Genomic DNA, 26,117 nt, shown 5'->3' with positions numbered 1-26,117 from the left:
AACTAGTTGGCCATCAGCTGTAACCAGTTAGTCATTAGCCACTAATATAACTGCCTCGCTACACTAGCAAGCACGGATTGCAGCTAGCAAGTGTGGTTAGCAAGCAGATTGTGGATTGCGGATCGTGTTGATCCTACTTCCTGTGTCTCTCCCGGCCACCAGCGAGACTGGGGTGCAGAAAGACTCCTTGTTAGCGTACTGGCGGATGTTTGCTTTTGTGTCATGATCAGCCGCCATCGAGAATATACTGGTATGACTCCCCTGTCTATGACTCTGTTGGTGTTCCTTTTCAACCTCACCATATTCTGTGTCCACCTGCCGAGAGCGGGACCGGAGACCCTGCATTACACTTTTCCTGTAAGGAACAAGTCTTGCATTGCGTAGTCTTATGTGACTTGCCTCTGAGAAGGGGCATCTGACCTGGCCATTCTGACTCATTCTCTCAGGAAGTTGAATCTTGTGTTGGGTGAGACCATGACAGCAGCAGACTCTTTAAGGAGATTCATCTCATGGGGACACCTGAACATTGTCCATTTGGCCATTCTGCCTTGGCTTCTGTCCTTGCTGAGGTTGAGTTAATCAGCCTATCACTAGGTTTTGATAATGACCCCTTTTGCAAAGAGGCCTTTTCTGCCTCCATTAGCCAGAGTCAGTCTTTATTACTCATATTACTTGAAGAACCACACTGGTGTGAGAAGTATACGTAAATAAAACCAAACTCCCAAGGCAGCATGGAACCATTCATCATTACCACACGACTGCTAGAGTACATAGCCTAGCCTCCTATGTTTACAAAAGCATCCAAGTTATTCCACCACTTGTTATCCTTCGGCACACTTCCACTCTCATAGGGTGAAAGTGTCCAAAGCCAATACCTGCTTCATCTTTGGCTCCAGCTGGATGTTTTACCATGCCTCTTACCTCTTCCTTACTACAGGTTCATTTCTGTTTGGAATGTTCAATCCATTCAGCTAAAGGCTCCGTCTGATGGAATGTGTACTTAATTTTCCCAAAGACGAATTTTACATGGTATCAAAGCTGACAGCCCCTGGGAAGGGCTCAGGCTATGGCTCTCATTTGAGGACAATTGCCACAAAACACAAGTCCGAGGGGCTCATATAGTCTTACTTTCCCTGCTCATTCTAAAGAAGTTTTGGAGCTCTTCATTTAAAATGCACCTGGAGATGAAGGCTATATGCCTCGTGACACATAATCATAACTGGAGCAGAACTGCCACCAGCCCAAATTGAGGATATGTTTTACCCATGACCTAATCATCACCAGTGAGGAATGCTGGCCAATCAGACAGTGAAATTAGAGGTGCTATTGTGGGGTTATTCCAAAGTTCCAGCATCCCTTGGCGTTGCAAAGAGCAGGTCCAGTCTCTCAGATAAGGTCTCCATACTGGTCTGCCATCATATCCTCAGGCCTTGCCGGAGCTCAGCCAAATATTATTTATGGAGCTGTTTTGATGTTATTAGAACTGTAAAGGCCTAATTCACAAAGACTGAAGATTTTGCCAAAAAACCCATTAATAAATTAATCACCTCATTTGTCATGGTGGTTCTTGCAATGTCTCAGGTGACATTTATTTGTGGAGAGCACCCATCTCATATATTAAACCAATTCTACCCTCCAGAAAAAGCCTGGAATGTAATACTACAGTATATAATCAGACATGGTGGGTTAATCCTTCAAGAATGGAGGCAGTCCAGTGCCTAATGTGACTTGTAGTGTCAAGGGCAGTGACGAGCAGTATTGGTGGAGGGAAGAAAGGGACACTTAAATTTCTTGCTACCTTGTGAGAGAGAAACACTGGCCACTGGGCGAAATACAGGACTAGCTCAGAGATGATTCTGGACTCACTTCATGGTGTTGATAGGTTTGGGGTCAAAGTTGCCGTCTGCATCCACTGAAATCTGTTTCTCCAATGTGGCCGAGATTCTGGTATCTAGATAATCTGGTGGCAAGGCCCCAGCTATAGCACTGAGACAAGGAAGGGCCATTCGGAAAAGATCTGGGTCATACTTCTGTGTGGAAAAGCAAAGACCATGTTAGTACAGAAACCAGAACCACGGCCACCCAGCAGAACCATTCACCAATTAGCTGAACAAAAAAAATGCATTCACTTGTTGAGGTTAACCAACATGGGGAACATGTGAGCCCTTTAACACATTCTGGTGGAAACTGAGGGACCCCTGGAAGATGACATGATAATCTGTAAAGCCCTCAAGTCACCGTTTGCGTTAAGTTGAAAAACGTTCAATCAAGGTTTACATCAATCTCCTAAACAGTTAATTTCAAGAATATCTAAGGGTTAAATTAGTTCTCACTAGGCCAGAAATGTCTGTAAACTTATCTGCTATAGATGCTTATAGAAACTGACCCAACCTGTGACTGGAGAGGGCATAAGAAACTTTGTCAGGCCCCTCATATGTTGAGATCATAAGCAGACTGCTCAATATCACATCCATTCTCTCTTGAATCTGGCCAGGAAGGAATTTCAGTCAACACACAGGGGTTACGGACAGTTTTTGATCTGCTTATACTAGACCAAGGGAATACAGGAATAACAACAATTTAAATGCAGGTGAGTAAGCTATACACATCCTCTAGGCTTCTATAAGAAAACCAGACCTACTTATTTTCAACCTCTAAAGCTGATGACCTCAAAAGTCTAAACAAAGTCGGTTAGGGGAAGTGAAGGCAAGTCTGAGAATTGGAGCTGTATTTCAGATGGTCCATGAAGGCTCTGGGTTCAAGGGCCGTCAGTTCTCCCTCAACCTCCTCCTTAAACAGGTAGCTATGAAGAATCTCCCCGACGGTGGCTTAAGTCTTTTGGAAATCCCACATCCCAACATCAGAGATGTCAGGACTTGTGCTCTAGGCTTGACCCTGGTAAAGGCTAGCTAACAGGGGCCACACAATGTCAGGAAGAAAGGAATGGCGGCAGGGGAAGTCATCAAGACTGAAACCAGGAAATAGGTTTGTAATTTACTGTGGTTGTCGCTCTCCCCTGTATTAGCTTTGTGCGTCTGGCAAGTTATTCCACTGCTCGGAGACTTTTCCTCACCTGTAAAATGAGGATCAGAGTAGTTCCTATTTCAGGGAGTTGGAGTAAAGTGAATGTAATATACCTGTGAGGTAGTTAGCATAGTTCCAGCATATGGTAAAGGCTGACTAGAGATTAGCTATCATTATCTGTAGGTGCTTGGGTCACTTTTTGTTCAAGAAACACTGCCATTACCTTATGGGAGAGGGAGTCAAAAATCCCCCAGAAGAGCTTCTCTGTCAGGTGCAGTTCTTCCCCTACAGCGAGACCGTAGCTCCCCCACCCTGAAGGCAGACAGTAATACTTCCAGCACTGTTCATAGTGATTCGTCAGAAGCTGGGCGGTTCCGAGCAGGATTCCACCAGGGGGGTGGGGTAGAGAAGGTCCACAGGCACCAGCAACACACAGGGAAGAATAAAACATCATGCGAGGGAAACCAACATTAGAAACAATTAGGATGTCTACAGAGAGGACCTCACATACCAGTGGGAATGGTCTGCGTTCCTGCCTAATGGACTCCAGCCAGAACTGAATCTACCTAATTAATTCTTGTGCCTCCTAATGTGCCCCTAGCAGTTATTAGAAAATGGAGAGAAACTATTTCTACTCCAAATGAGAAAATGTTGTCCTCTGAGAGTTGTCACAGTGTGCTGTTGCAGCCAGTTGGGGTAGGGGAAGCATTTCTTCTGAGAACTTTGCATATAAATCTGGAAGATCCTGGGTAATGCTGATATGTGGAGGGGATGGCGGGTAGCATATTGTGGGGCTGAAGATTTTGTCTACATTGATTACTGCCCATGGCTTCCTTTCCTTTCTCTTGAGCCTTCTGATGGCCCAACCATGCTACAGCAGTTCCACTTATGGCCAGTAGAGGGTAGAAGTGAACAGCCAATGTTCCCATCCCAGCAGGTGGGATCCCTATCTAAGAAAAAGCCCGGTTGATGTAACAGGTAAAAAAAAGTGAGCTTATTGAGGACTATCTATGATGCCTCTTCAGGAACCAGAATTTAGCTCACAGAACAGGCCTGCCAAGGAAGCAACACCTTTGAACACGGTGGTTTTCAGCTACAGTACCTTGTAAGATTAGAACTGGGACCATTAGGGCGAGAGAGACAAATGAGCCCTTGGAGGGCTGTGGAATCTCTGACAACATACAAGCTGTTTCTGACTGGTATATAGAAAGAGGATTGAACTAAAGGCTTCTGGGAATTCTGTTTATCCCAGTAAAATGTTTCTTCAAATCCTTGCTTGGACTATTTCTGAAAAGAAGGAAAAATTCTGTTAAAATCACGAGGCAGAATTTTCAGGGGTGGCTGGCCATGGCTGACACTTTTGAATATACAAATATATCCGGGGCTTCAGAGGTAAAAGATTGAAAAAAAGAAACACTGCCCTCTTGTGTGGGCAGCTGATTCAGCCCAGCTGCTTGCAGTGCTAGTGATAAAATGTTTGTAATTTATGAGAAAATCAGGACGGAAGCAACAAAAAACCAGAGGGCTCTGTGGCCTTCCCTTTCATTAATGAAGTAAACAAAACAAAACAAAAACAAAAAAGAAGATCTGTTACAGAAGAGAAAACAAGCATAAAACAGTATGAAATAGAAAAGGGACATTTTAGTTTCTGTACTTATGTGAATAATCACCGGGCTGTCAAAGCTTTTTGAGACTGAAAATGTTCTGAAAACCTAATTAGGGTGGGAAGGCCCAAAATCCAAGTCCCCTCACTAACCTCTGCTAAAAAACAAATAGTTAGGGGATAAACAATTAAAGAAAATTGGAGCAGCTAATGAATCCAGAGAATCTACTCTCTTCAACCTGGACACCCAAGAAGCAGTTCGATTTTGTGTAGGTCTCAACACAAAGGAGTAAAACCCATTTAACATGTAATTTGCTCCCCAAATTGTGAAGACATCACATTTTGCAGGCAAATTTCCTGTGTCGTGGACTGCATTTGTCTAACAACAGACAGGTTTACCTTAAGAGGCATTTTGCAGTATTCATTGAGTTGGGGTACATCAAAAACAAGACGTCGTAGGAGCTGCTGTAACATGGAAGGCCTCAAGTGACTGCAGTATGGAAGAAGAAAAACAGAAGGAAGAAATGAAACAAACAAACAAACAAAAACAACGAAACCCAATCGGAACAAAATAAAATAAGAAAGAAACATTCAGCAGTAACCATAAGTTAGAACTAAGCCTCAAAGCAATTAGCTCCTAAAATACAAGATCTTGGGTAAACCACAGTCAATTATAAAACACTTTAAAAACTAAATGTAGTTGAAATATAGAAAGAGAGACACATGGCTAATGAATTGAGGTATCTAAGGTTAAATTCTAGTCCCCGTGTGACAATATATTTTAGGGTCTATGCACATTCAAAATATCCCCACTGATTGTGTGCATAGAATGTAACAGAGAGAAGGGGCAGGTGCTTTATAGCATCTCTAAGGACTGACCTTCTCCTTGAACTCTGCAAAGGGAGAAGCTAGTGCTGACCAGCTGTATAGGTGGAATCTGAGGCCACCTACTGGTGTGATCTGAAGGGAACTTTTAAGGCCCCCTGAGTTACAATCTGATCCCTGAAATTCTCATTATTGGAATCATTTCTTGGGTTAAAAAAAAACAAAACTCCTTTAAAAGGCAAGTGCACTAATTAGAGAACGATTTATACAATCATTGAAGTATTCATGGCCTTATTTGGTGCAAGTAAATACTGCGATAGAAAAGGGAGAAATAAGCAACATTGATTTAGCATTTATTTTTAGACTGCCAAGCTTTTAAAATCTTTATTTTTATGATTAAAAAATATTTTTTTGGTTATAGTTGACATACAATATTATATTAATTTTAGGTGTACAACATAGTGGTTAGACATTTATATACCTTTCGAAGTGATCCCCAATAAGTCTAGTATCCACCTGACACCATACATAGTAATTACAGTATTATTAACTATACTCTCTGCGCTGTACTTTACATCCTCATGACTGTGTTTATAACTGACAATTTGTATTTCTTAATCCCTTTCACTTTTTTGCCCATCCCCTCAAACTCCCCATCTGGCGATCATCAGTTTGTTCTCTGTTGGAGTTTGTTTCTGTTTTGTTTGTTCGTTTATTTTGGTTTTCAGATTCCACATTTAAGTGAGACCATATGGCCTTTGCCTTTCTCTGACTTAGTTCACTTAGCAAAATACCCTCTAGGTCCATCCATGTTGTTGCAAATTAGATTGCCAGACTTTTTTAAAACCTAGTGGAACCTCTGGATTCTCTCTAGAGAAAAGTGCACATATGCAACACACACAATTTGGCATGCAAGTTCAGTTCATGAACCCCTGAATTCCTCCACAGATGCCTAAGGACCCATGGAGTCAAAGCTTATATGTTTGAGGAATGCCAGGAAAGAAATCCTTGGAGGCATCTACAACGAGGAGGATGGACATCAATGGAGACAGACCACAAATCTTAACTGTTTCACACTTTTCCTAGGGCTGGTCTTGTGATTAAAAGTCCTGGAGTGAAAAGGGTCCGTCAACACATACAGCAAGAAAAATGGCCTTGTTTTTAACTCTAATCATGGTAATGGAAACTTCCTCAACTTTTCACATTGTTGCTTAGCTTACTAATAGTATCACCTACAACTGACTAAATTGAATAAAATCCAGGTATAAAATAAATCTCTAACTCTATTAATACCTGACTTATTAAAACTAAATAACGCCATACCTAGTTAAGTACCAGTTTGTCTGCTATATCTAGAGCTCATGCGGGCCAAGAGGAGTGTGGCAGCTCCCACGAGTGGAGGAAAAGGGATGTTAGCGAAATTTTTGTTTTGATGTAAAAATTCTAATTTCCCCAAGCTCTGATTCCTTAAAAGCATTTGCAGCTAATACCTGTCTGTCACACCAACATGACTTTATTACTAGGAAATAGCTTATGTTGGGAGACAGGGCTCTTTGATTGGTCCGGTTCCTAAGAGACCTGCTGAGTTCACATCTAGCAAAAGGCAGAATAAGATATGCAGCAACTATTGATGCAGTTACCAGCCAATTTCAGAATCGATGCAGATAGGAAGGATTTCTTTTTGCATAAACTCATTATTTATTTCCTTGCCAACGTTGAGAAGAAAAGTAGAGACACATATGCACAAATAATGGGGCCATTACTCTTCCTTCTGAAGCGGCCGAGTGGAAACCCTCGGGACTCTATTGATTCCTAGGGTCCTGTAAGTGCATCTATCCAACTTTGTCTCTCTTTCGAGACCAAAAAATTCTAATAACTCAATTCTCTGCCAGCTATAATAATCTTGGAATGAATGACTTTGGTAGCGATTTCAGAAAAAAGCCCCTTTTATGGGGCCTTGATGGAAGCCCCCCTCCCACCCTCCACTCCACATGCCAGGCAAATAGTGTTGTACAATGACACAGCTTGTCCCCTGTGTCATTGTTCAACAATAGTTGAAGCCTTCAGGCTTTAGATGATAGAAAGACAGCAGATACAGCTTAATTTTAAATGTAAAAGACCGTTGCTATATTTGAAATACGAGTGTAAGATAGCCTTTTAGCTTGATGTTCTAAAAGGACCAGTCAATTGTATATTTTCTATGTAGCCCTAGCCCCTCAATACATAGTCATCACTTGTGTGATTAGGAAACAATTTATGTATTTGATAAGAATCGAGACCACATCCTTCTGGTCACTGAAGGGGATGCCGGTGGGTCCTGTCTCCAGGACAACCAAAAGCAGAGGTTCTCAATCTTGGCTGCATTATGAAATCACCTTGAAGAGATAGAGGCCTGGGTCACTTCCCGAAAAGTTCCATTTTGGAGGCTGAGGTGCGGCCTGGGCACTGGGGTATTAATTTAGTTGCTCCCCAGATGATTCTAATGTGCAGCTGAGGTGGGAAACCACTGGCTGAAAGCAGGAGACCCTGGTCCTGGACCAGCTGCTGAGAGCTGCTATTGAAAGAGCCTTTCTTCCTTTGACCCTGCCAGACTTAACATAGTTTCCTGAGGAGCCAAGGCTCTTGGGGTGATTTTACCCGCCGTCCTTGGTTGGCTCTGATGCCTAACTGCTGTTGTGATAATTACTGCCCTTACTTTCCCACTGGGATTGGAAATTCCTTCTTCTCTTTGCTTCCATTCTGTGAGGTCTAGAGGTGATTGCTTTGTGTCACACTCTTAGAGTGTGTACTCTCAGAGGGCTGTTACATGGCAAAGGTCTGGAAGCTTCCTTAGACTGGGTTCACCAGTTTTTAGATTACACAATGAAATGCAGCTGACATGCATGCATACACAGAGGTGAAGAACACGGAAGGGGATACTTACTTGCAAATGGCAAGCAAACATTCTTCTATGGTGTCCCTCTGAGCTTTGGTGAGGGAGCGCCCCTTGGAAAGCCTGTATATTGTCTGCAGTGTAGAATCGATCAAGGAGGTGCAGTGTTCTGTCCCGGCGAAGAGAGGAGCGCATCGTGTGAGGAGTGGGAGCACAGCAGAACATATGTACCTATTCAGCGCCAGCACAGCCTCTGTGGTGCTTAGGGAAACCTAGGAAAGGGCACGGGGGCACTGGTTAATCTTTCTGGGAAGGAGAGCAAAGCTTACCCCCTGTACGGAGCTTCCATGAGCTCACACATATCCGTGTTTCACAGCAACAGGGCAAACAACTTTGTACCTTCCCAGCAGACTAATTTCTTTTTCTCATTTTAAAAGAAAAAGTCAGGTTAAAAGAAAAAATGAACAGAAAAGCAAAGGCTGGCTGGTCCTAACTCATTTCAAATGATCCACAAACATCCATTCCTCTCAAAAAAAAAAAAATCTAAACCGTTATTAAAACTCAGCTGATGATCAGTCTAACCGGACAGCCTTGAAGTCTGCAAAGTCCAACTGTCAAGCTACTACATTATTATTCTGGTTTTAGCTCTCTCTTCTCATCTGGTGGACACTCGCAAGTTGTCCTCGTATGATTTGAGATTAGTAAATGGTTATAGGCCAATTAAATCCTCAAACACACTGGTTTTGTGAGAGTTTTGCAGAGAGAAAGTGGAGCTCTGACTTCCATCACTTAGTTTATGAGCATCATGAGCTACTGACAATCTGATAAACAACATGAGGGCAGACCTCACTACAGGGAACCTAACTCTGCATAGGAAAAAAATGCACAAGGAAACCTAGGACCTTCTCTAAAACTGCTGCAATTCTCACTCACAATGTTCATTCAGACAGGCTAGATTCAAGGAAGGCCCGCTTAGCGACACTAAACATAGCCAAAGTATATTAACTACCATTTCTAAAAACTGCAAAACTTAAAAGAAACTTTGAGATTCCCAGAGATGAAATATTATTTTCTGTGATTATCAAAGTAATATATCTGTAACATAGTTTCTATAACTTATGATTTGATAAACTGCTTTCTTTGAACTGTATACATTTCTGATTGTTCTTGTTAATTATCAAAAGTCTGTCTTCTAGAAACTTGAGTAATCATACTGAAAGACATAGTTAATCTTTCACATTTATCACCGTAACAGAGTTGTTAAAATGAGGAAGGACAAGAGCTTTGAGTCCAGTGGCTTAACAGTTTTCAAAAGAGAATGCATGAACATATGTGTGTTGAGGAACTGATTATAAAACTTCTACTATTGTTAACGGTGCTTTGAAAAAGCATGTGATTTGGACACCAAATGCTAGAATAGCATTTCCTGTTTATCTGATCTATAAAAGGTTGAAAGCTTTGATCAGGAACCTAGAGAATGTCCCACAATTTAAAAAAAAAATTTTTTAAATCAAGGAATTTATAGAAACGCTGAAAACAAAATTAGCTGTGAAAGCATTGTTTTAATTGTCCAAAAGGAGCACACGCCCCTAACACCTTCATGGATATACCATTTCTTAATCCCAAGCCACAGACAGGGATGGAGCTCTTATTCAGATCGGGGTTGGTACTGCTTTCCATTTTTAGGTAAGCCCATCATTTCTGAGTAACCATTCAAATGGAATCCATTGCAGGTAAGGTATTGGCTAGCTGAGACCCATCACAGAGCTCAGAATTCTATCTCCGGTGGACATTAGATGGCGCCTTTGAGAAACTTTTTGACTGATCCAGAGGATATGCCTCTGGCTCTTTCAAAACAACTAACTGTACGCTGGCAAAATGCTTTTGGAATTAAGCTGATTTAATTTGTCTTTTCTCCTTGGACCCAGTACTCCTGGTGCACTGTTTTTCTGTTTAGTCAGGACTCGGGGCATCAGGCATCTATGCTCTTTAACCTGTGGGGCCTCCTGTCTTGATGTCTATTGATGTTGGATTATTCTACCTTACACTTGACTTCCAAACTTGGATTTGCCCTTGGCCTCTTGTCATACCCTGAGCTTAGACTATTCTTCCTGACAGTCAGTGCATTAAACTTACGAGCAAGAGTGGAAAGATTATTTCCAGACAATAATGCTGCCAGTCAGCTGATTTTATAAGCCACAGAGCCACAGTTCTCACATGAGGGTGATTTTGTCCCGCAGGAAACCTCTGTTGAAACCCAGGATTGGTTTGGGGGGTGGTGTTGCTGGTATCTAGTAGATAGAGCCCAGGGATGCTGCTAAACATCCTACAAAGCACAGGATGGCCCCTCACAACAAGTAGTGCCCAAGTTAAGAGTCTTTTGAAATGATGAGAGCTGGATTGAAAATCTGAGGTCAAGGTTACCTACATCTACTTGTAAGTTTCTGGTCCAATAAATTAAGACCTTCCATTTCCTGGTGCCTCTGTTTTCTCACTCTTTAAAGCAAGCTACTAATACGTAATTAGTGAGTAGATAGAAAATATTCACTTCTAAATCCAATGTTACTAATTTATAATGGTAGGAAACATATTTGTTCTTATTTTAGTCACTTACTGTATCTAGAGAGGCTGAGGCTCTTAAGTCTGGTAAAAATCCGACCTCCAGCAAGTGGAGCAGGAAAGTTTGATCCTTAATGCCATATACACGGTCCAAGAAGAGCACCATGGGTGCCTTGTGGTCAGGGCAGAAGTTGGCTGCCATGTCTGGCTCGCTCACCGACCCATCTGAAAGACACACAGAGAATGTAATTTCTCTATCTTTTCTATCTTCACAGTCTCAAAGGCGACAGAGTTTGTCTGTGTCTCGTTCTCCTAAGAAGCCATAGGAATTTTGGAAATCATATAATATTGTGCTGGGTGCAGCTTATACTGGCCTGGAAGAGCTGATTGCCAAAATTTTGGGAACTTTTGTGAGCCAGTTGTTAGACATGGCCATTATTAAAATTTAAAATTTACAATTAAGTACGTTATACGTTAAAAGGTAAGAAGTTCTCAAATTTCATTACTTCTTAATTATTTTACTATAAACTATATACTCTTGAGGTTGTTTACATCTATTGTATTTGCATGTTGGAAAGGCAATATAATGGTGTGCTATGTGTCTTCTTCTCTTTCCAACTCTGTGCTCAGTGATGTCATGTTGGTAGCTTGAAATTGACCATGGTGAGAGTATTTATACCACACTAATGGGCAAATGCCAGGAATCAGGGCGTGATTTCCTGCTTTGTTGATTGAAGACATAAGAAAGGGAGAGAGAAAATGTAAGGCAGAATAAACTTAAAAGCATGTCATGTCCATAGCCATTATATCATGAACAGCACAAAACTGGGGAAATAGTCTTCTAGTATTTTGAAATTATCTGATTTAGGTGAACTTTAGATCAAATTATCCAATAATTCTAACTTTATATTAATAAAGAGGTTCAAAGAGGAAGTGGAGAATAACACAAAGAAAATAAAAATGGCCTAACTTGGAGAATAAAGACAGGATTTTGAAAAAGGATAAAAAAGAAAAACAGTCTTCTTCCTACTATTTTGTTAACATCAAAAAGCTAGGAAAGACAGCCCCTAAATGATGAAGCCATACTCAGAGCATATTTAAATACCATACTTCATAAGGTACCCTGAGATCTGCAGAGATTTAGCACTATCCAGTCCAGAACCTTATTTAGCCCAGGGATCAGTGTAAGACTTTGGGAAAGCAAGGAGGGAAGGGACCTTTACGACTGGAAGCTGCCTGCCTTTCCTCTTCTGAGCATCAGGGGGAGCTGGATCTGAACAGCCAAGGCTGGATAAACCTCTCAGACATACCTGGTGTTCTGAGGAACATTATTTTTAATGTTAATAAGAGTTTTGTGCTCAAAACGTTTGGTAAACATTGAGTTCAACATTTATTTTCTTTACCACGTTTTCTCAGAAGCTCTATAATCTTAATAATTATGAAGTTATACATATGTGATATTTTTGAGAGTGGCATGGCCAAGATTGAGGTATAGGAGACCCCAGTTTCCGTCCCCCACAAAGATCAACAATTAGACAGCTATCTGTGAACAAAAAAAGCACTGGGAGAGATCAGGAGGCCACTTAAGAAACTTCAGCAACACAGTGGAACAAAACACCTGAGAATAACCACACAAAAAGGAAGGAAGAATAGCTTCATTTTGCCTGCATCATCCTCTGCCCCCGGCTGGCACTGCTAGGTACCAAGAGAGAATACCTCGGCTAGAAAGAGTTCCTTCCATTGGTAAAGGAAGAGTGGGGTGGGTGATCAGCTCCTCCAGCCTTTTAGGGCACTACATGAAGGAGCTGCTTTGGTTCAACCCATCCAGAGACTAGCAAAGCTGAGATGTCTGAAGGTGGCTAAGGGCAAGAAAGAAGGCTAGAGGCTACCTGTATTAGTCACACAGCAGGAGCCAATGTGGTTCCCAGTGAGCTGCTCTGCAGAGGATCTCAGTAGCTTTTGCCACTGATGAAACCAACAGCCAGCACAGCCACCATGAAACCCTGGCAGATTTCACAGGTTTTCATGTTTGCAAATGTCCAGCTGCCTGTGTCTCTCTCCATTCCCATCCCCCTTTACTGCCGGAACCCAGGATTTGCAGTCACAGCCAGCCCTGGCCTCTGCAGCTGTGTGAGTTCAAGACACCAGCCTAGACCCTGAAGTTGATACCCACTGACGTGTGTGCATTCGGGAATAGACTACCATCACCAGTCTTTAATGCCACACACACACCCTTGGTGAGACCCTGCAGCCATGGGAGTGCATACTGACAGCCAGGGCCCCCATAGCTGCTTGTGGGCTCAGCTCTGGCCCTGTCTCCTGCCAATGGTCCCACTGCTGGGCTCACCAGTAGCGAGCATCTTCAGTGGTGAACACGCAACCCACAGGCCAGAGTCTTGCCACTGGCCTCCACTTCTGTGTATAGGGTAAAACTCTGAAGCCACAGGAACAGATTCTGATAGCCAGGGTCCCTGAAGCTACTAGTGCACCCATAGGTGGCCCTGGTCCTTGCCGCTGGCCCTGGTCATTGTCATTATGTGTGTGTCTGCAATTGGCCTGGGTCACTACACAGGTACCTGCAGCTAGTCTCTGCAGCGGAGTCTGTGGATACCAGGCCCACCACCACTGCCTGCCCTGGTCCCTAGTCGCTAGACCTGGAAGCACAGCTGAGGACCCCAACAGCTCTTGCAGCCACTGTGCACTCCTGAGACTCTTGCAAAAGACCACACAGTTTCAATATTGTGGATCCCAGTGGCCTGAGTTGACAATACATCACCCCTCACCCCTGGACCCAAAGCTGCCACAAACCCCTGCAGGTGGCACCTTGCTTCATTAGACGTGGGGTGACTACATCATCCCATGTGCCCCATTCACACAGGTCTTTCCTTGTGAAAGTCAATCCATAAAGTCTGGAATAGATAACTGCTTCTTTAAATGTGCAGATACCTATGCAAGGCTGCATGTATCACAAAGAATAAGGAAACATAACATCACAAAAGAAACATAATAAATTTCTAGTAACTGATCCTAAAGAAATAAAGATACATGAATTGCCCAACAATTCCAAATAATCATTCTAAAGATGCTCAGAGAGTTACAAGAGAACAGAGAAAAGCAATTTAATTAAATCAGGAAAAAATATGAGAACAAAATGAGAAGTTCAACAAAGAGATAAAAATTTTAAAAACATAAAAACAAACAAATGGAAGTTTTGGAGCTGAAGAATGCAACGATTGAATTGAATTCAATAGGGAACTTCAACAGTGTACTGGACCAAGCAGAAAAATCAGTAAACTCAAAAAAAGATCACTTGACATTATCTAGCAAGAGGAGTAAAAAGAAAAAAGAATGAAAAGGAATTAAGAAAGACTATGGACCTAATGGGACACCATTAAGAGAAACAATCTATACATCACTGGAGTCCCAGAGGAGAAGAGAAAGAAAAGAGATAGAAAGCTTATTTAAAGAAATAAAGGCTGAGAACTTCTCAAACCTGGGGAGGTAGCTGGACATCCAAGTTCATGAAGGTAATAATAAGTCATGTCAAAATTTCAATCCCAAATGATCTTCTCCAAGATACATTATTATAAAACTGTCTAAAATCAAAGACAAAGAAAGAATTTTAAAAGCAGCAAGAGAAAAAAATTTTCATACAAAGGAACCCCCCCGCCCTCCCAAGGCTATCAGTAAGACTTCTAAGCAGAAATCTTGCAGGCCAGGAGAGAGTAGGATGATACATTCAAAGTGAAGAAAGAAAAAAACTGCCAAACAAGAATACTTTAACCAACAAAGTTGTCTTTCAGAAATGAAGGCAAGAGAAATACTTTCCCAAACAAACAAAAGCTCAGGGAAATCATCACCACTAGACCTGCCTTACAAGACAAGCTGAAAGGAGTTCTTCAAGCTGAAATAAAAGGATGCTAATTACTACCATGAAAATATACACCATACTGGTAAAGGTAAGTATACAGTCAGATCTAGAATACTCTAATACTATAAAGGAAATAACAAAGATCAAGGCAGAAATCAATGAAATAGAGAATAGAAAAACAGTAAAAATGATAAACAAAACTAAAAGCTAATTTTTTGGAAAGATAAAGACAAACCTTTAGCTAGACTTACCAAGGAAAAAAGAGACAATTTAAAAAAGTAAAATTATAAATGAAAGATGTTATAACGGATATCACACAAATACAAAAGATTATATGAGACTACTATGAACAACTATATGTCAACAAATTGGACAACCAAGAAGAAATAGTTAAATTCCTAGAAACATACAACCTACTAAGAATGAATCATGAAAAAGTAAAAAAATCTGAGAAGACCAATAATGACTAAGAGAGTAAATCAGTAATCCAAAACACCCCAACATGAAAAGCCTAGAACTAGATGAATTCATGGGTAAATTCCACCAAATATTTAAAGAGGAATTCATAACAATCCTTCTCAAAGTTCCAAAATTGAAGAGGAAACACTCCCAATCTCATTTTATGGGGCCAGCAATACCCTGACACCAGAGCCAGATAAGGATACTACAAGAAAAGAAAACTACAGGCCAATGTTCCTGATGAATATTCAGTTGATCCTTCAGCAATGTAGGTTAGGAGTGCCCAGCTCCCCATGAATTCAAAATCCATACATAACTTTTGACTTCCCCCAAACTTAACTACAGTTGTCCCCTGGTACCTGTAGGGGATTGGTTCCAGGATCCCTCACAGATACCAAAATCTGCATATACTCAACTCCTTTATATAAAATGGTATAAAACAATACTTACAGTCAGCCCTACCCATCCACAGATTTCCAACTGCGGATGAAAAATACTGTCTTTGATCTACAATTGGTTGAATCCATGATGCAAAACCAATAGAAACAGAGGGCTGATTATATATTTATTGGAAAAAGTCCACATGTAAATGAACCCAGACAGCTCAAACCCATGTTGTTCAAAGGTCAACTGTACATGCAAAATTGCTTAGCAAAATACTAGCATACCAAATTCAACAGCACATTAAAAGGATCATGCACCATGATCAAGTGGGATTCATCCCTGGAATGTGAGGATGGTTCAACATACACAAGTCTATAAATGTGATATATCACACCAATAGAATGAAAGACAAAAATCACGTGATCATTTAAACAGTTACGAAAAAAGCATCTGACAAAATTCAACATCCTTTCATGATGAAAACTCTCAACAAATTGGGTATAGAAAAAACATACTTCAACATATTAAAGACCATATAGACAAACTCACAACTAATAGTTTCAATGTTGAAAGATGGAAAACTTTCCCTCTAAGATCAGGGTCAAGACGAGGGTGCCTACTATTACCATTCCTATTCAACATAGTACTAGAAATCCTAGTCAGTGCAATTAGGTAAGAAAAAGAAATAAAGTCATCCAAATTCAAAAAGAAAAAGTAAAAGTAAAATCTCTGTTTGATTTGGACATGATCTCGTATATAAAAAAATCCTAAAGTCTCCACCAAAAATTGTTACAACTGATAAGCAAATTCAGTAAAGTTTCAGGATTCAAAATCAACATACAAAAATCAGTTGTATTTCTATACACTAACAATGAATTACATAAAAAAAATAAAGAAAACAATCCTATTTCCAAAAGTATCAAAATCAATAAAGTATCTAGAAATAAATTTAACTAAGGAAGTGAAATATTGATACACTCAAAACTATAAGACGCTGATGAAAGAAACTGAAGAAAACATGAATAAATGGAAAGAAAACCTGTGTTCATGGAACTGACAAGTTAATATTGTTTAAATATCCATACTGCCCAAAGCCATCTACAGAGTCAATGCAATCCCTACAAAATTCCAATATCATTTTTAACAGAAATAGAAAAACAATTCTAAAATTTGTATGGTATCACAAAAGACCCTGAATAACCAAAGCAATCTTGTGAAAGAACAAAGTTGGAGGCATCGCACTTCCTGATTTCAAACTATATTGCAAAGCTAGAGTAATCAAAACAGTATAGTACTGGAATAAAAACAGACACATGGATCAATGGAACAGAATTGAGAGCCCAGAAATAAACCCACATATATCCAGTCAAATAATATTTGACAAGGAAGCCAAGAATACTCAAAGGACAAAGGATAGTATCTTCAATAAATGGTGCTGGAAAAACTGATATTCATATGCAAAAGAATGAAGTGAACTCCTATATTACACCATTCACAAAAATTAACTCAATAGAAGTTAAGAAAACATAAGACCTAAACTGAAAACTCCTAGAAGAAAACATTGGGTAAGCTCCTTGACACTGGTCTTGGCAATGATTTTTTGGATATGATGTAAGCAATACAAGCAAAAATTGACACGTGGGACTACATCAAACTTATGCAAAAGTGCTTCCGCATAACGAAGGAAACAATAACCAAAACAAAGGCAACTTATGGAATAGGAGAAAATATTTGCATACCATGTATCAGACAAGGAGATAATAGCCAAAATATATATGGAACTCAAACATCTCAACAGCAAAAAAGCAAATAATCTAATTAAAAGATAGGCAAAGGACCTGAATAGGTATTTTCCCAAAGAAGACAGAAAAATGACCAACAAGTACACAAAAGGGTGCTCAATGTCACTCATCATCAGGAAATGCAAATCAAAATTACAAGGAGATCACCTCCCACCTGTCAGAATGACTATTATAAAAAAGATAAACGATAACAAATGTTGGTGAGGAGGAAGAGAAAAGGAAACTTTCGTGCATTATTGGTGGGACTGCCAACTGGGTGCAGCTACTATGGAAAACAGTATGTAGGTTCCTCTAAAAATTAAAAGCAGATCTACCATATGACCCAGCAATTCCACTTCTGAGTATATATCTGAAGGAAATGAAATTACTATCTGGAAGAGATATCTGCACCGCTATGTTCATTGTGGCATTATTCACAATAGCCAAGACATGGAAACAGTCTAAGTGTCCTCTGATTAATGAATGGATAAAGGAAATGTGATACACACACTCTATGGAACATTATTCAGCCATAAAAAAGAAAGAAATCTTGCAAAAATATGGATGGAGCTTGAGGGCATTATGCTAAATGAAATACATCAGACAGAGAAACACAAATACTGTCATCTCACTTATATGTGGAACCTAAAAACATTGAACTTATAGAAACAGAGAGTAGATTGGTGGTTCCCAGGGGCTGGGAGTGGTAGGAGAAATGGGGTGCGCTTGGTTAGAGAGTACAAACTTTCAGGTGTAAGATGAATCAGTTCTGTGGATCTAATGTGTGGCATAATGACGACCATTAACAATACTGTATTATATACTTAAAATACTGTATTATATACTTAGCAGAGTAGAACTTAAATGTCCTCACCATAAGAACAAAAATGGTAATTATGTGAAGAATGTGTTAACTAACGTTATGTGTTAAACATTTTGCAATATATGTGCATATTGAATCATCACATTGTATACCTTAAACTTACATAAATGTTTTATATCAGTTATATCTCAGTAAAGCTAGAAAAAAATGTGATACACTGCATAGCATTTCCAAACTTATTTGACTCCAAACCCTTTGTGCACCAATTAATATCTTCTCCAAAAATGTTCCACAGAACACCAATTCGGGAAACACTGTAACAGTCAGAGTCATGTTATCTTTTCAATTCCTCCATCTGCCTCAATGAAACTGCCTGGATAGCAGGTGGAGTGACACGGAGAAACTGAATGCTTCTGGGAGTGTAGAGGTTTTGCAAAGTTAACATTGACTGATGCCAAATGGCACAAGTGGCATTGGGGGAAAGACTGTTTATGATCCACGGCCACGAGGCACACAGGACTGAGCCTGTGTTAGGCCCTACCTGTCTGTTGCCCCAGCTGGCTGCACAATCTGGGGGACATAGTGGCGCAGGAGAAGGCAGGCCATGGTGAGAGCTTCCACTGGTCCCTTCCCATTAGCCTCCTTCCAGAGCTTAGATTATTCGGAGGACTGTGAAGTCTGGACAGTCCACATCGATGGGACATAGGGGACGGGAGTCTGTGACACGGGAGCAGAGGAGAGAGGAGCTGGCTGGAGCCAGGAGGAGAGAACTCTTCACCAGAAAAAGGACAAGACCTGCCCCTTGCTGCCTGCCTGCCGTACTAGCCTGGAAGGAGCATGTGCTGGTGGACAGAGTCCCGACCCTGAGAGAGTGGCCCCTGGGAAGACTGCAGCACAGCCTTCAGCTGCTTCTCTTACCTTTATTCAGGGAGGGCAGTTTCAAGGGGATGCTGATGATCCCAACCAAGTCCTCGGTGGGGACGAGGGAGCGCAGGATCGACCTGATCCGGATGGCTTCCCCCTTTCCCGCCTGGATAAGCTGCAACGCAGGGGTGGAGAATAAGGTAAAGGAAGTCCCCACACCCCCACTTCACCCCACCTCCAGATCTCTGTTGATGAAATGGTTCTCTTTAAGGGGTGGGTACTCTCCTAAATTTCCCTAATTGCCATAGACACTTAGGGCCATTGGGAAAGAGAGGAGCTTTCTCTTATTTTCTCGAAGTGGTGCTACCAAGGGAATAATTCTGGCCAAGGAGGTCATTTGATTCCTTTGCTGTGATTACAATGGTCATGCAGTTATGGTGTCACGTCTTGGCTGCATATGTGAAGCCTTTTGGTGATTCTCAGTGTGACTGCAATACTGGGAGCTCTCAGTGGCCATGACAGAAGCCTTGACGATGTAGCTGTAATTCCAGGATCGAGAATTCTGCTAAATGTAGAAAGGTTTATGAATTTCAGTTTCCTAAAAGTTTGATTAATGCTGGGAGTGGGGTAGGCAAGAGGGATGTAGAGAATGTCCTGGAGAATGTGAGCGTCTCGGTGGAGTTATTCTGGGATGCATAACGTGACCCTAGAGCTATGAATGGGCCAACCTGTGAGTAAGGGGCACATCCTCCCACACGTGGGCACAGCAGGTATGCTTCTGGGCACAGGCCCTTAGCCACTAGCTCAGGGTCGAATCTACCCCCAGGACAGCCGGATGGCATGCTGGGACATGACGCTTGGAGGCCCCAGGGAAAGAATGCCTGTGCATTCACCCTGGCTGTCACCTCTCACTCCCGTGGGTAGAGGGTCAGTGATGATGGCATCTGCCCTCTCACCAGCACTCACAGAGCAGGCGTCCAGGGGAGAGGTTCTGAAAAGGGTGTGTGTGTGTGTGTGTGTGTGTGTGTGTGTGTGTGTCATGTGATGTGTTGGACCCGAGGAGCAGTAAGGAGGACACTCCTGCCCAGATGGGGCTCTGATGGCTTAGCCGTCCCACGCTGCTGTCTCCCCGAGGGTAAGCAAACGGTGTAACTTACTTTCTGCAGTAATGACAGGCGATCAGGGGAATGGATTCCTCTCCTCCCAAGGGTGTGGAACACCCTAGTATTTCCCTGGCTCCCTTTCAAGCTTCCTTCATTTGTTTAAAGGTGCAGAAACAGAAAAATGGACCTATGCGGGGTTGTTCACAGTTGGAACTAGAATCCTAAGTATTCTGATATCTTATCAAGATTTAGACTTTCTTCTATCTGTAGTGCTTTTGATCTAGATTCTTCCATATTGGAATAGTTTTCCCTAAACACTTGTCAATGGATTTGAAAACAGGCTAGATTGTGTATTACGAAAGACTATGACATACAGGAAGAAAGAGAAGAGTAGATGCTTTAATGCAGTGTCCTAAACTACAGGTCATGACCAATTAGTGGGGTGTAAAATCAAGTTAGTGTGTTGTGACTAGCATGAAAGAGCATGAAATAAATTAGTATAGAATAAAAAAAAATTAGAGTGCAATATCTGTAGTAAGGGTAAATTTGGTTTCTGGTGTACGAGGTGGCAAAGTAAATGATATTTCTTACCATGGTCAAAAAAAATTGTTTTGGTCAGAAAGTTTGAAAGCCACTATTTTAATGGCTTTTACATTAGAATTAAAAAATACAACACACCCACTATTAACTTTCAGTGACCAAATACACCACCTCATCAGCATCAGACACCACTGTTTATATCAGCTCAATCTGCATTGCAGGTGCTTTTGGGAGATGCTCTGGAATAATCCAAATGCAGTGAGCACTGCAGAGCGAGGCAGGCAGGCGCCAGAGCCCTGAATGAGCAAATCAAGCAGTTTTTTAAAAAAGAATTACCAAGTTTTTTTTTTTTTAATTTAAAAGACTATCTTTTCTGTTTTCATGTAAAAAGCAGTTATTTCCTTTCACTTACAATGTGAAGCCTTATGTGAAATAAGGTCACTCACAGCTCCCAGCAGAGAAGAAAAAGGGAAGAGGAAGAACACCGCTTTTCAGGTCAATACCGGAAGTCTGAGAAGACATCCCATAAAAATACATGCGTTCTTTTCAGTATGGCTGCAAAGCTTCCCACTGGGAAATAATCAAACACGAACCATGGGAACCATGGAAATAATCAAACACGAACCATGGGAACCATGGGAAGAGACTACTTTCTGGTACATAACGCCATGGTCGTCAAGAAAAAAGGATTTTCCATGTGGACTAGCTTGATGGCTATAACCAAGTTGCTCACATTTCGACCAAATTGAGGCATAGGGGTCACAATTTTGGGGGGACTTTGAAACAGAATATGTGCCCAACTGGTGCCACAGAGAAATCACATAATACAGGGATTTGTCTAGGAATTATTCCTTAGCCCTACTTCAGGCACATCAGGAGAAGGCAGGGTTCCTTGGAAAGGACAATAATGCTGGGAAACAAAGAAGACAGAAGGAAAAGAGGAAGACCAGATATGAGATGGATTGCTTCCGTAAAAGACGCCACAGGCAGGAGTCTACGGGAGCTGAACAGGGCATTGTGCACTCATTCAGAAGATCTCCAGGAATTGGAGCCGACTCGACAACACGTAACACACACACATTCCTTAGAAAGCTGTGGAATCAGGTAGCAGATATGGAAACGACTTTAAATGTTAGCTAAAAGGAACTGAGAGGAAGGCAAGTCAGCAAAAGCCAGAGACACAAGAAGAAATTACATTCGGGAAATTGAAGTGCTTTTGGCTCACACCCCTCAAAGTTGCTCTCTGGGAACGCTATCACTTACGTGCATTTCAGGAGCACAGCGGCCCAGGAGATCTATAAGAGCTGAATAAAATGACATAATTGCATTGCCCATGTGCACGATCTCTTCTTCATCTTCACTGTCCTCTGTGCTGCTGAGAAAGAACCAACACAGGGAGGTGTGAGACAGCCTGGCAGGGATGGCCATGTTATTAGACACGAGCTGCTTGATTTGGAAATACTTACTCTGCTCACCCTGGGCATCATGCGTCCTTCCCCTTGGATCCCTGCCCTCTCTCCAGAAGTCAACCAGGTGGTTTTAGTCACTAAGTTCAAAGGACCTAAGTATTTGTCCATAACATTCCTAGCGGCTCATGAACATTAAGGCGCAAGTTCTGACGTCAGCTGTTCATTTAGACCATACATACTCGTGGAGAGATACCGCAATCCCCACAGCTCCTACCAACCATTCACTCCCCTTTCCTTCCTGAATATACATGGAAGGCACATTGGACAAGGAGTCAGGAGGGCTAAGACCATGTCCTGGCTCGGTTGCTAACAAGCTGTATGACCCTGGGCCTCAGTATTTTTCTTATGTTACATGAGGAAGCTGGGACAGTTTATGTTTTAGGTTCTTTCCAGCTCTACTAGATCACCTGCCAGGACAAATAAAGAAACACACACATACACACACACACACACACACACACACACACACACATACACACACACATAAAACCCCAAACTAAAGAAAAACAAAACCCCAAAACAAACAAGAAAGCCAACCAGCTGGAGAGTTACCTCTGTTGAGTTATACCCATTATCTAGATTCTGGGGTCTAGTCTAAGGCTGTGATAAAAGAAAGGGAAATGGTCATAAGACATAACAGAAGGAAAGGCACAACACAATCCACTAATTCACCAACTGTCGCCTTAACTTTTCAATACCAAAATTAGTAATGCTGTGATTTTTCATATCCTGCAGCTCTTTTTAACCTAAGGAATTAAATCAAAAACACTTTCCGAAGAGGAAGTCGAGAGTACTATCGCTTTTTATAATAGAAGTGAGGTATGAGATGAGACACCAAGGTTTAAGATGCTGAAGGGAACAGGCTGGAGTTAACCAGTGACCATGACCTTGCTGGTCCAGGTCTTTTAGCCTCTATTCAGCTTCTTCCTGTGGCACGTTGTAGGGAGCGCAATGCTGCTAAAAGAGCTCGCCAGCTTCTTGATTTTGCCAAGTCGTCTAACTAGAGTAGGGAAAGCAAAAGGGGGTGAAGGTGATATTGATTGCTAGGCTTACTGGGAGAGTCAAGACAACAACGTGCTTGACAAAGTGATTGAAAATGTATTCAGCACAACTGTGAAGCACCTGTGCCTTCTCTGTCAGGGGGAAGTTATTGACAATTCTTGAACAGTCCATGTACAGACAATATTTGGGAGCTTGCCAATCACATCCGTGTCAGAAGGCCATTTCATTCACTTACACTTCTCTCTTGTATCCCTGAGAGGGGAGGTCGAGGGCTGGGTTCTCAGAGATCTTAATGGCACCTTGCATGGCTGCCAGCAGACCGTTCCCGCCTTCACCCCGCAGGGCCGGGCCGAAGCACTCGGGGCGTCTGATGAGTAGCTTGACCACGACACTAGCATTTTCTTCGACACTTTCACCTAAGAAAAAGAGGCATTATTTCCCTCTCATTGGAAAGGACAACCCCAGAATTTATTTCTAATTGATGAGGCTGGGAGAATAGCGCTCGACTCAGCTGGTCACTCACTCTTAAGATTAGGAGGTAACAATAACAGAGACAGAGGTGAAATTTGCTAATTTGGGTCAGAATCTGTTTAGTTGGAGTATTATGACTAACACATACAAATCAGAATCTTATTTCTCAGTTCAGGAATTTGTGCTGTTCATATTATTTAATGATATTTAGGTCCTCAAAGGGCAAAAACTACACTACCAAGTCTTCCACTGATTATTGGTTCATTCACAGGTGACTTAGAGAATAAACTACTTTATATCTTTATTAATGCCATGAGGGGGAGGTTAAAAGGTATTTCCTTTCTTCTTGGAGAGGAGGTAGAATGGTAACTCAAACCTCAATTAACATCTGGCGAAGTGACACCTTAGCTCCTGAGCTGTATTCTCATAGTCTAATACCTACTCCAGAACAATCAGGTTTGTGTGGATGGACCTCAGAGCACTTCTGAAATCATTTCTCCAGATGAAAACTTACTTGGTAAAGCTGTCTTAGTTATTCCTAAAACAGCTCTGTGGGAAGCTAGACATTCGAGAATTGTATTCTCCTGGTATTTCTCTTTGGAAGCACCATAGACAACTAAGACAGGATCTCATTTCTTGAGAAATGAAGTGATGGAGCAGTGGAACTGTCACATGGAGAGAGAGACAGCCAATGCTTCTCAGAGCTAATACTCAGAGTCAAACGCAGTTGTACAGCTATTCAATCAACTTCATAAAACACCCCTTCTGTCTCAGATGAAAGCTGAATTTGTGTCTGAGAATTTATCTCTCGACCAAAACTCAAAGATAAGACTCTTTTGATGTTGCACATTGGATAAAGCCTGAAGAAAAACTCTTCCACAAAATCATTAGATATTTCTTGGAGGACTGAGCTCTATAATAGAGGTTGCACTTGTTTGAGAGCTATACTATTGTATTCCTTACTTATGCTTGCATAAAAAATTACCTCAAATCTTCGCAGGCTATAAAACAATACTTATTATCTCACAGTTTCTGTAGGTTAGGAATTTGGGAGTGACTAAGCTAGGTGGTCCTGGGTTAGGACCTCCCTTGAAATTGCAGCCAAAATGTTGACAAGGTGCAGTCTTCTGAAGGCTTGACTGGATGTGAGTATCAGCTTCCCCACTCATGTGGCTGTTGGCAGGAGGTCTCTGTTCCTCACCATGGAGATCTCCCTAGAGGGCTGCTTGGGGGTTCTCGTGGCACGGCATCTGGATTCCCACAGAGCAAATGCTCCCAGAGAGGGACTAAGGCAGAAGCTACAATGCCTTTTAAAATTCTGTCACATATCATCACTTCGCCCAAATCCTATTCATTAGAAGGGATTAACTGTGTCCATTTCACACTCAACAGAAGAATGAGACTTCACCTTTAGAAGGGAGGAGCACTGATGAATTCATAGATGTATTTTAAAACCATCACAGGAGTTTAAGTTCAGTTTAATAAAAATTTTAATGAAATTGACTTAGAAGCGTTGTGAGTAGAGCATTACAATGGGAACCCAGAAAATCTGGCTTTTTAGGCCAGCTTTTTAGCAAATCGCTGTGTAAGTATGCACACTGAATAATCTCACTGGGCTTCATTTGCCCTGTTAAGATAGATATTCATGCCTCTTCTAGTATTAGAGTGAGTATATTGGTTTAACCCATATGCAGAGATTTCTCCCGTCACGTCTGGAGGTTCAGAGGAGCTGAGTTTGCTATCCTAATGCTTAAAACTTGTGCTCATCTCTCACCAAACTCATACTTGAACACATTCGATTTGTCTCACAGCCCTGGAGAGCCGACCATATATCACAGCCATAGTCCTGGTCTAGAGGTTGGCCCCCTGATGCCCTTTTTAAATCACGTGGCCGTTTGCACTGCAGGTAAAATTCAAGATTGTAAATATATACCTCTTTAAGTTTTAGAACTGTGTACTTGATTCAGAAGAATTTTTATTAAACTGAATTTAAACAGCCCATCAGTATGCCTTCACTGCTTTATAGTTCAATCCTTCAAGACTACAGTTTTTGTAAAGAAGGTTTTCTTCAAGTTTCATCCAATATATAACATCAAAAAAGAACTTGTTTTTATTCAACCAAAATCCACGTTAGGAAAATTCTCAGGAGATGGTAAAAGGGTAAAATAAATCACAATAATGGTAAAGTAGAAAGAACTGATGAAAAGAGAAGCCAACGAGAGGCTGAATGACACTGTGCAGTTTGTGGAAGAGCTCAGATAAAGTGCCGATGCGAAGTCTACGGCCACGCTTTCCTGTAAGTTGCTCCGAACATTTATACCTGACAGAGTTTAATCACAGGAGGGACACTTCAAGAAAAACGCCAGGAGAATGAACATATTTGCAAGCAAATATCCTTAGTTATAAACTCATAGTTAACTGCTTTCAAATATTTTTGGCCCCCCAAACTTATCATGTAGCACATATA

The 26,117-nt window shown here is 41.4% G+C and overlaps 1 protein-coding gene across 1 annotated transcript in view; it reads right to left on the bottom strand.

Moving 5' to 3' along the window:
* LOC308497862 (ryanodine receptor 3) overlaps window positions 1-26,117 on the bottom strand; it is a gene marked incomplete at its 3' end in the record, with an annotated part of 275,261 nt that overhangs the window by 35,380 nt on the left and 213,764 nt on the right. Inside the window, exons 43-50 of the mRNA XM_081048956.1 lie at window positions 23,415-23,595; window positions 21,972-22,083; window positions 19,120-19,240; window positions 10,939-11,108; window positions 8,376-8,596; window positions 5,027-5,117; window positions 3,248-3,388; window positions 1,867-2,030 (exon numbers count right to left, since the gene is read on the bottom strand). Of these exons, the coding sequence (XP_080905082.1) occupies window positions 1,867-2,030; window positions 3,248-3,388; window positions 5,027-5,117; window positions 8,376-8,596; window positions 10,939-11,108; window positions 19,120-19,240; window positions 21,972-22,083; window positions 23,415-23,595 (1,201 nt within the window). The remainder of the gene's footprint in view (window positions 1-1,866; window positions 2,031-3,247; window positions 3,389-5,026; window positions 5,118-8,375; window positions 8,597-10,938; window positions 11,109-19,119; window positions 19,241-21,971; window positions 22,084-23,414; window positions 23,596-26,117) is intronic.

The sequence above is a fragment of the Rhinolophus hipposideros genome (assembly GCF_964194185.1).
Source record: "Rhinolophus hipposideros genome assembly, chromosome: 5".
NCBI lineage: Eukaryota > Metazoa > Chordata > Mammalia > Chiroptera > Rhinolophidae > Rhinolophus > Rhinolophus hipposideros.
Note: the sequence above shows the minus strand (reverse complement) of the source record. Positions and strands in the feature narration are given on the sequence as shown.